This window comes from Triticum dicoccoides, chromosome 2B (genome assembly GCF_002162155.2).
Source record: "Triticum dicoccoides isolate Atlit2015 ecotype Zavitan chromosome 2B, WEW_v2.0, whole genome shotgun sequence".
Lineage (NCBI taxonomy): Eukaryota > Viridiplantae > Streptophyta > Magnoliopsida > Poales > Poaceae > Triticum > Triticum dicoccoides.
In genome coordinates, this window is record NC_041383.1 from 226,487,285 (window position 1) to 226,498,603 (window position 11,319).

An 11,319-nucleotide genomic window follows, 5' to 3' on the forward strand; every position below is an offset into this window, starting at 1 on the left:
CGGCTTTGTTCATAAAGTTAGACGTGGTGTGTGTTTTCTATAAAATTAAACTGCAGAAAACGGACTTAAGGTTGATGTGCTATGATTGTTGAAAAAATAAACTGAACTGGTCTAGCCGTCTAGGTGACATCCACAATTTAGATATTTGTTTCTTCATGTGAACGGCTGAAGGTGAATGGTCAGCAATCCTCCTTTTCAACCAGGTGACGCTACCACGCTGCACGGCACTGCGCTTCCCCAGCTCGCAATATCAACCATTTGCATTTTCATAAGCAGCCATCTTTGACAAGAACTCTCTCAGATTTTTCTCCGGTCTACACAGAGGCGCCGTGTCAGCTAGGTATTACATTTACATGCACACCAAGACAAATGTGTAGCAGCCTTTTTCATTCAAAGAGAACAAATCAATCAGTAGTAGACTAGTACTCACGGCAACTACGACCTCGACTCCTGATGCTGCCAGGCATGCCATTATCTCCATGACTTTCAGCCAAGGTGTGCGGTGCGCCTCAGCCCTGCGACCAATCTCCACCCCGCCAAAAACTGTACCGATTGAGTTGCTTACTCTTGAAGGAAGCGCGGCAGGCCAGCAGCACTAAATCTGGCAAGAAACCATGCCGGCTCTTCTTCTGCTCTTGCTGTTGAGCATGGGCGGAGAGTTGGTCTCGTGCTCGTCCGCCGACGAGGGCCAGTTCGCCTTCCAGGGCTTCGCAGCGGCGAACCTTACGCTGGATGGTCTCGCCGCCGTCATGCCCAACGGCCTGCTCGCGCTCACCAACTTCACTCTCCAGACAAAAGGCCATGCCTTCAACCCCACCCCTCTCCGCCTCCTCGACGTCAACGGGACGACCAACTCCACTGCCGTGGCGCGCTCCTTCTCCACGTCCTTCGTGTTCGCCATCGTGTCCAACTACGATGGCCTGAGCGACCAAGGGCTCGCCTTCGTGGTCGCCCCGACCACGAACCTCTCAACGGCGATCGCCGGGCAGTATCTGGGCCTCCTCAACGCCACGAACGGCACCGCGAGCGACCACATATTTGCTGTCGAGCTCGACACCATCATGAACCCCGAGTTCCGCGACATCAACAGCAACCACGTGGGCATCAACGTCAATAGCCTCATTTCGCGGAAGGCCACGCCGGCCGGCTACTACGGCGATGACGGTGCCACCTTTCGAGGCCTGATGTTGAACAGCCGCGAGCCGATGCAGGTGTGGGTGGACTACGATGGCCAGGCCAGGCAACTCAATGTGACATTGGCTCCTGCGCAAGAGCCCAAACCCAGGTATCCTCTCCTCTCTGAAGCCATTGACCTCTCCACTGTGCTCACGGACACAATGTATGTTGGCTTCTCGTCGTCATCCGGCGTGGTGTCGACGCACCACTATGTGCTTGGATGGAGCTTCAGCTTGGACGGGCCTGCCACGCCGCTTGATTTCTCTAAGCTTCCAGCACTGCCGCGTGTGGGTTCGAAGCATCGGCCCATGCTCTTGGCTCTCTTGCTACCATTAGCCACCGTATCGATCATCGCCGCGGTGCTAGCTGCCACCTCCTTCTTTGTGTGGCGTCGGCGTCGATTTGCTGAGGTGCGTGAAGATTGGGAGGATGAGTTCGGCCCACACCGGTTCGCATACAAAGATCTATTTCGTGCCACTGATGGATTCAAGAATGGAAATTTACTCGGTGCCGGAGGGTTTGGCAAAGTATACAAAGGGGTACTTCCTGGATCCAATATGGAAATCGCGGTGAAGAGAGTATCACATGACTCAAGACAAGGTATAAGAGAGTTCATTGCTGAAGTGGTGACCATTGGTCGTCTCCGCCACAGGAATCTAGCACAGTTACAAGGCTATTGCCGGCGCAATGGTGAACTTCTCTTGGTGTATGACTACATGGAAAATGGGAGCCTTGACAAGTACTTGTACAATAACAATGGGCCAACTTTGGATTGGCCTCAAAGATATTGGATCGTCAAAGGTGTTGGGTCAAGTTTACTGTATCTTCATGAGGATTGGGAACAAGTCGTCATCCACCGAGATATAAAGGCAAGCAATGTGCTCTTGGATAAGCAGATGAACGGAAGGCTCGGCGATTTTGGCCTAGCAAGGTTATACGATCATGGCACGGATGCTCAAACAACACATGCGGTTGGCACTATGGGATACCTCGCACCAGAACTTCTACGCACTGGGAAGGCAACACCTTCAACGGATGTATTTGCATTCGGCGTGTTTCTCCTAGAGGTTGTCTGTGGACGCAGGCCCATTGAGAGTGGTCAGCATAACAACAGGGTGGTGCTGCTCGACTGGGTGCTTGAGCACCATCGCAATGGCTCAATCATTGACACAGTGGATCCACATCTCATGGGCAAATTTAACACAGATGAGGTCACTCTTGTGCTCAAACTAGGTTTGTTGTGTGCACACCCGTCACCCAATGTTAGGCCTCATGTGCAAAAGGTCATGCAATACCTCGATGGTGTCCAATTGGTTCCTGATTTACCATCGACATACATGAGCTACAGCATGCTTGCTCTCATGGAGAATGAAGGGTTCGATTCATACATCATGGCATGCCCTCCGTCGGGGATGAACATTTGTAGTGTATCCGACGTGTCATCAGCAACAGTTCTTCTAGATGGGAGATGAATTTTTTGCTTGTAATCAACTATTTTTATTGTTCTTCTCTGCCTCTTCCATTGATGGTTTTGTAATCAACTTGTGACCCAAGATTTTTCTTTGTTTTTGCACATCATGTGATCCTAGCTTTCAAGTTCCAGAAGCTCTTTTCCTCTAGTCTAATCCATGAATCCGGGATTTAATAGTGATTTTTTTTCCAATAAGTCTTCCAACCTATTAATAAAATGTAACAGCAATACGAAGATTCTCATAGGTAATAAAAATTACAACCGGGTTCATGGACTACCTAACGATGACTATGAGCAATGAAGTGTTACTATCCTCATGAGACCTCATGCATGAATCTTTGTATTGGTTTGATGATGATCTGAATTGACCAAAAAATTGAACAAACCATTTTGATATTTCTACTGAATAAAAATTCCTTTATTGAGAAAAAAGTGTTCCGCTTGTCGCCTTCAATTCTAGCATAATACAAGTAGAAGTTTGCCTCCAGTTCTTGGCTATGTCTCCTAAAATTACTCCTGGCATTGCAGCTCCGTCGTGTCAGTCTCGACCAATACATAATGCACATGAAGACAATGGACAATTGACTGGGGAGCCGAGCTAGCTGCAGAGCACCATTCTCAAGAGACTACTCGACCAGCTCGGCCTACAAGGCTTAATTCCATGGCTCCCACCCGAGGTTCTTGACCAACAAGATTTGGAGGTCACACACGGAGCTAAAGTGTAGATAGTTCTCCCGGCTTGTCCTCCACAACCGAATCCTCATGATTGATCACCTAGCCTCAAAGGGGCTTGCCGAATTATCCTCTTTGCCAACTTTGCCTCGGCGCCCACAAAACTGTTGCATATCTCCGCAAGGACTGTCCTTTCACTGTTGCGGCCGTCAACCTCGGGTTGTCCTGGACAGATCTTCAGCTTGCCTTCGGCCCCATTTCCACTTTTCCCTCGATTGATGCATGGTGGGAGGGCGGTCTCAAAGATATCGACGGCCCTAGGCATCATAGAGGCGCCCTCATCTACATAGTGTGGAACGGAAGGAGAGGAACAAGCGCATTTTCATAGATGTTTGGCCTTTGGGCCGAGAGTTATTCAAATCCACGAGTAGTCTGCATGTGATTTTAGTCTACGTGGGTTTCCGGCATGTTCCTCTTTATACATGACAGGATGTGCGTATTTTCCTTTCTTAATGAAAATGTAGTGCTCGTGTCAATTGCTTAAAAAAAGAATCAACAACTTCATGTGCATTTTTGCTACGATTTGAAGTTCATAGTGTTGCTCCTTGTGATGAGATGATAAATAATAAAGAGAATATAAGGAAATTGTGTCTGAACGACGGGTTTGAGGACCAAGTATGCATCTCTATTTTTAATGGACGAGTTGGTTGAATAGTCCCACCACTTTCGTCTGTGTTTTTTTCGTCTGGTTTTCTTCGTCCCACCTCCCACCACCCCCCTTCCCACCGGTTTTCCTCTTTTCTCGTCTGGCCGGCAATACCCAACGTATTTATGGCAATCAATCACAATTAATCCACGTATGGTAAGGCTGAAACTTAGAAATTTCAAATATGATAATTATAGTAATAAATCAATCTAGGTATGGCAATTTCGAATATGGTAATTATTCTCTTCACTTCGTACGCCCCACCCCATCGATCGAAGGTCTCCCCGAGCGCACGCCCCACCCATTTTTCCCACCTCCGGATTTGGCAAGTGATGATTCAATCCCGTAATTCCCCCACACAAAAAAGAAGAAAGATACAATCACATAATTTATATTCCTTATTATCCACATTACCATTCATCACCTAAAAGATGAGAAGCGCTCAATGTCCTGGTCTAATTTTCCCCCGCTCCTTGCGACGTGAGAATGCCCTAGCTGCTAGCGCTACCCTCGTCCGCCGCCGCCGCCGCCTGAGACATCGCCCACCTCCTCCCTCCTCCCCTACCGCCGAGTAATCCAATGCCAAGGAGGACAACCGTCATACGATCCAGCTACAACCGCTGATCGGCCTCGTCCCAGCCGCCGCCAAAAGAGGCTCTTCTACATAGCTGAGGTGAAGATGCAACCGGCACAGTCACCCTGCCGGCGCGCCCCATGCCGAGGAGTGGCGCGTCAGGTCGTACCCGCGCTAGGTCGATGCCAACACCATGCGCTTCGTCTGTAACATCACGGTGCGGTCCACGACGACGCTCCCCGGTGGTGATGAGGAGTGCGCGGTGTTGCATGAGGTGTCGGCGCTGCTCTTCTCGGTACAGCGGGCAGGTGCAGTTCCTCGTCTCCGACATGTAGATGTGCTTGGATTGGCAAGTTCCTCCCGGTCTTCAAGAGCCTCTCCAACTACGAGCTCATGGACCTCGCCGTCGACAACCGCACACGCTGCTTCCGGCACCTCCAGGTGGGCCTCACCTGCCACGCCGAGTTCAGCATCGACCCGCTCCGCGTGGCACCTTTCGCGAAGCTGGCAACCACGTGCAACGCGAAGCTGGCCAACACGTGCAACGCGATGCTGGGCGTGCGTGGCGCCGGGCTAACCAACATGGTGTTCCCGTGCACGAGAGGATCCAATGCCCCTCCGCACTACCCCACGTGATCCGACGCAACGAGGACGACATCCTAAGATCCAGTCGTGGTTGTGCGGAATCTCGGACGAATCCATCCGGCCTCATCCTAGCCGCCGCCGGCAGAGGCAATTTTTCATAGACCAAGGTAAGCATCCATGTCTGATGATGCAAATTTTGGCTGGTTCCATGGGCACTTCATTCCCCACCGTGCAATCTTCGTTGATTTGGAAAGATGGCGTTGTCTGTTTAGCTAATTCAATCTGGTAATTTTCTGTTCAATCTGCCATTGATCATGCTAATTCTTGTTATATTTAGTTATATTGGAAACAACATGAACAGGCTGCTCCTTTTTCCAATCACAATACTTATGTGTGGAGAGCTCGGGCGTTGGCAGCTGTGGGGAAGCACAAGCTGATTTGCGACTGATCAGAGGGCGAGCTTCACATACCTGTGTAGCTCATATGTGTATGTGATTAACTGATTAGCAGTTTAACACACACAAGCATTTTTTGCTTCTCTGGTTGAGTACTAGCATAGTGATGGTTCCCATCTATCTTGGCTAGAAATAGCTAGATAATTTTATTCAAACTTATAAGTGTATACTACTACTGAACTTCTCGCACATAGGATTCACCTTTTGTCTCATCAAATTACCATTATGTTGCATAAAGTGGAAAGCATCCGATGTACGGGCAATTAAGAATCCCGTCGGTTTTGAAACCTTTCATGGTGTACCCGCATAATTCTCTTCAGCATGCATGAGCTAGAGCATAATAACCTGTCAAATATATAGGGAAGCCAGTCGGGCACTCGATTCATTGATTTTTTTTTGCAGGGACTTAATTCATTGATGCAATCCATATCTTACAGGAGTACTTGTTTACACCAAGATTTTTCTTCTCGGCAAAGTTTGCTTCTTGCACTACCGAAGAAAGATGATGCATGGTGTAGCAATTGGATGATGTGCTCATGATTGTTCTTTCTTGGACAGAATAAGGAATTCAGGTTTAATTCCACTCATATATAGATACCCATCTTTTTTTCAAGCTATCTTTCAATACTAAGCTCGGTCATCCTATTTTCTACAATTTTATGCTATTCTTTTTCTTCCTTCCGTTTGCTTAACATTATATTCTCTGTATATATGCATGTCAAGTTTAATGTGTTTTAAAAATGACTAAGAGTAGGAATATTATTTTATATATACCTTTAGTAAGAGTAGCAGTTACTGAACAAAAAGAATGGCCGGCCAACATCTTTTTAGCTAGAACTTTCGGTTGTCAGCAAGGATGACAGATAAGGTACTTGTTAGTTTGGTAAATGAGTTTATTCACATAACTATTCCTATGAATGTCCACTATACTATCCGAGGAATAGTCACCCACTTAATATTGGTCACATTGTTTTATGGTGCTCAATCTCTTGAAATACTAAAGGATAGTTCTGTAATGGAAATGGTGTTCTCTAGCATACATGTTAGTTCCGTAAGGTGTTCATCCCGTGTTTAACTTCTGAATAGTGATTGCAAAGTTTTCAAATTTTGTAGCATGCCTTGGGATTTGATTACCCTTTGGAATTGTTCTTTGTAGAAAAAAAATATGCATATATGATCATGCTTGGAAAGAACTCAGTAGCTTATCATATGCGTCTTCATCTTATATCTAACTCACATGGCTTGCCGGTTGTTGGTTTAGTAGCATCCTCCTTGGCAAAGAAGAAACATATTTTGTGATTAATTGCTTTGATTCTAAATTTCTCTGCCTTATTTGTTCTTGACCTGCGTGTTCCATGTGTTTCCACGAAATCGTGATGGTCGAGATGCTCTTGCAAGTTTAGTTAACGCAAATGTTGTGTAGTGATCAATAAATCATGTCAAAAGTTGTAGGGTGCTCAAAGTAATGAGCTTGCTGCTGCTTCAAGGCTGGAAGCCACATTCAACTTCTACCATACTACCAGTCTTGATGTAACTAAGCTTTTCCACATTGACCCTGAAGCCAAGCGCACCTTTGTAGTCTTGCTGAAGAAAGAGGAGGAGAAATTGGACTTATAAGGTATTTTCATCACTAACTTGCTTCACTTCGAGTAGCTGCATTTTCCTTCCATGTATGTTAGATGATTTGGCCTATGAATTCGATATAAATGTATGATGCATTGTGCTGACGGCGAGTTCAGAGCAAAAAAGGAGGGGCGACAAATGCAACAGCGATTTGGCCTACCATTTGCACATATGTCACAATTTTTTAAAAGGAATGCAGAATCTTTATCCATATATAGATTGGCTTTCAGTTACAGGAAAAAGGAGGGGCGGCGACTGCAACAACGATAGGACGGCAGCCAGTATGCCTGAGCCAACACGCCACTGTTCTTTCTTTACTGGCACTGTAACAATCAAATTTCATTATGTCCGGAGTGCATAATCAATTGTCTTATTTTCTTTTCTGTGCCTTCTTATTTATGTATGGGTATGGATTAGTGTTTTAGGTGACTGGTTACAATGAAAATCTTTATGTGAATGGTGAGGAGCATGCAAATTGGGACAACTTGCTTTCTGTGAGCAACCATTTGAATGCTGAAAGGTCATACATGGGTGTGAATTGATCGGATACATCACATACATCAGGTAAACAACATGTACCTCTTTGATTTCACATGTGCGCACATGCTAGACACTGTTGTGCCATTTTAAAATATATGTTTCTTCATAACCTTGTTTTAGGTTGTGTGTTTTAGGTAATTCTTATTTGGGTAACATGTAGGGGCAGCTGCTAGTATCATGTATTTTAATTTTGAGTCCTCCTAAAGGGGTTGTTTGAAGAATTTATTCTTACAATAAATTTGGCATAATAGTTGGATTCTTTTGATTTGACAAAAAAAATAACTGATCTTGCAATGTAATTGACTGAACTTGCCATTTATGGATTTTTCCTATAAGCTAATAAGTTTGTTTATGTAAAGAAACTGCATTGGAGTAGATTGTGAGTATTTCTTCACCCCCCTGGGGCCTCTAGGGCAACAACTTGTGCGCATGACACCAGTCCTCGCGACGGTGCCATTAACCCTCTGAACGCTCTATTGCAGTTGCCTCTATAGCTTGATGTCACGGATTGGAGGACGCCAAGGTACTGTATATTTTGCTTGATGAATGATCTAGATTGATTGTTTTTATTGCTATAGGAACACGGAATTGATACATGTAGTAATATGACAAAGATGTATCATCACAATATTGATCTGGATACCGCTTCTGCATTAAACTGATTTTCACATATATTCTACGAGCTATGTTCCATCTCGTAGGACTAATTTGTTTTGTGCCAAATCATGCAATGACAATGCATTAGAACCATATACTCTCTTTTAGGGCATTCCCCTGCACATAATCTCTCTATGCAGTTAGGCAACTGATATTGCCATTATTCTGGTACATCTGCATTATTGGCATAGAAGAACATGTTCATTGGTTTGAATTGATTACCTCATGGCCAGTATTATATATTCTAAGTATTCAGTTGCCTGCAAAATAATTATGTAATAGATATCTATTCCAGGTTGTCGTATAATTTACACCTAAATTGGGAACAGAAAATAGTTTCTTCACTTATTTCAAGTATTAAATTCTTTTAGACTTTTCTTAGTTTTGGCTTTAATCTTCATGCCATATTATTTACTGAACCGGTGATAAATTATTAGCATGACAACATGATCTCTATTTAAACTAGACCAAGAATTTTTCGTAACTCAATTTGTTGTTGTTTTCTCTTTGGAGGACTTTGTATCTAATTGTGCCCCTTTTGTTCTATTATGACAACCCATCTATCATTTGCTGCTGATTCCTGCCTTGTTTACTTACAAGTACTCGTTTTTGTGTCATGTATGGTATGAGGACAACTATGCAAAATTGCTAATAGGATTGATGAGGCATGTTATCTTTTGTATTTTTCTTATGAACATACCTACTGAAGCATCTTAATCCCTCCTCCTTTTAGTTTTTAGTTGTTATCATTCAGTGTCTATAGTTTTGCATAACTAATAGACTTGCAAATCGACCTATTATGTACGTGATGTTGGCAGTAGAGCAATAAGTTTGCTTCTGTGCAAGTAAAACATTATAGTTCATGTGTTGTCTTCGCCTTACATTCATGTGCCATGGTTGGCATTGGTTTCAAACATGTAGATTTTCAAATTACTTCCTCTTCATATATGATGTCCATACCAGATAACCATAGGCACCTTCGACCGTGGCCCCAAGCGCGCCCACTGCATTCAGGCTTTCGGTAGTATCATTGTACAAGATATATGTAGCTAAAGTATGAGGCAAGCCTGGGCCCTGGCCCAATGTTGCCTCCACCCCTGGTTCCATTGTCAATTATGGGGACATGATGATAACCTGGTGTTGATCTCTCTCAGAGATGCAACAACAACAAAAAGAAAGCCTTTAATCTTTTGGGTTTCATCTCCATAAGAGTGGATGGATTTTTACGTTGGCTCGTCAAGCCTATCACAACTCTCCTCCTTTACCCGGGCTTGGGACCGGCTATGTTGAGACTGAAGGAAATATGCCCTAGAGGCAATAATAAAGTTATTATTTATTTCCTTATTTCATGATAAATGTTTATTATTCATGCTAGAATTGTATTAACCGGAAACATGATACATGTGTGAATACATAGACAAAAATGTAGTCACTAGTATGCCTCTACTTGACTAGCTCATTAATCAAAGATGGTTATGTTTCCTAACCATAGACATGTGTTGTCATTTGATTAATGGGATCGCATCATTAGGAGAATGATGTGATTGACATGACCCATTCCCTTAGCCTAGCACTTGATCGTTTAGTATGTTGCTATTGCTTTCTTCATAACTTATACATGTTCCTGTAACTATGAGATTATGCAACTCCCGTTTACCGGAGGAACACTTTGGGTGCTACCAAACGTCACAACGTAACTGGGTGATTATAAAGGAGTACTACAGGTGTCTCCGAAGGTACATGTTGGGTAGGCGTATTTCGAGATTAGGTTTTGTCACTCCGATTGTCGGAGAGGTATCTCTGGGCCCTCTCGGTAATGCACATCACTATAAGCCTTGCAAGCAATGTAGCTAATGAGTTAGTTACGGAATGATGCATTACGTAACGAGTAAAGAGACTTGCCGGTAACGAGATTGAACTAGGTATTGGATACCGACGATCGAATCTCAGGCAAGTAACATACCGATGACAAAGAGAACAAAGTATGTTGTTATGCGGTTTGATCGATAAAGATCTTCGTAGAATATGTAGGAGCCAATATGGGCATCCAGGTTCCGCTATTGGTTATTGACCAAGAATAGTTTTAGGTCATGTCTACATAGTTCTCGAACCCGTAGGGTCCGCACGCTTAAGGTTTCGATGACAGTTATATTATGAGTTTATGAGTTTTGATGTACCGAAGGAGTTCGGAGTCCCGGATGAGATCGGGGACATGACGAGGAGTCTCGAAATGGTCGAGACGTAAAGATCTATATATTCGACGACTATATTCGGAGTTCGGAAAGGTTCCGAGTGATTCGGGTATTTTTCGGAGTACCGGAGAGTTACGGGAATTCGCCGGGGAGTATATGGGCCTTATTGGGCCATACGGGAATTGAGGAGAGAGGCCGAAAGGAAGGAGGCGCGCAGCCCCCCTCTGGTCCGAATTGGACAAGGGGTGCAGCCCCTCTTTCCTTCCTCCTCTCCCCCTCTTTCCCCCTTCTCCTACTCCAACAAGGAAGGAGGGAGTCCTACTCCCGGTGGGAGTAGGACTCCCCTTGGCGCGCCTCTCCCTGGCCGGGCGCCTCCTCCCCTTGCTCCTTTATATACGGGGGCAGGGGGACACCCCATGGAACACAAGTTGATCTACAGATCGTTCCTTAGCCGTGTGCGGTGCCCCCCTCCACCATATTCCACCTCGGTCATATCGTCGCAGAGTTTAGGCGAAGCCCTGCGCCGGTAGAGCATCATCATCGTCACCACGGCGTCGTGCTGACGGAACTCATCCCCGAAGCTTTGCTGGATCGGAGCCCGGGGATCGTCATCGAGCTGAACGTGTGCTGAACTCGGAGGTGCCGTACATTCGGTACTTGGATCGGTC

At 45.1% G+C, this 11,319-nt stretch overlaps 1 protein-coding gene across 1 annotated transcript; it reads left to right on the forward strand.

Annotated features, from left to right (window-relative positions):
- Nucleotides 1–411: 411 nt before the first annotated feature.
- Nucleotides 412–2,766, forward strand: LOC119363225 (L-type lectin-domain containing receptor kinase SIT2-like). The gene has a single exon (XM_037628540.1). The coding sequence runs from the start codon at nt 615–617 to the stop codon at nt 2,646–2,648; it is 2,034 nt and encodes a 677-aa protein (XP_037484437.1). The 5' UTR covers nt 412–614; the 3' UTR covers nt 2,649–2,766.
- Nucleotides 2,767–11,319: the final 8,553 nt, after the last annotated feature.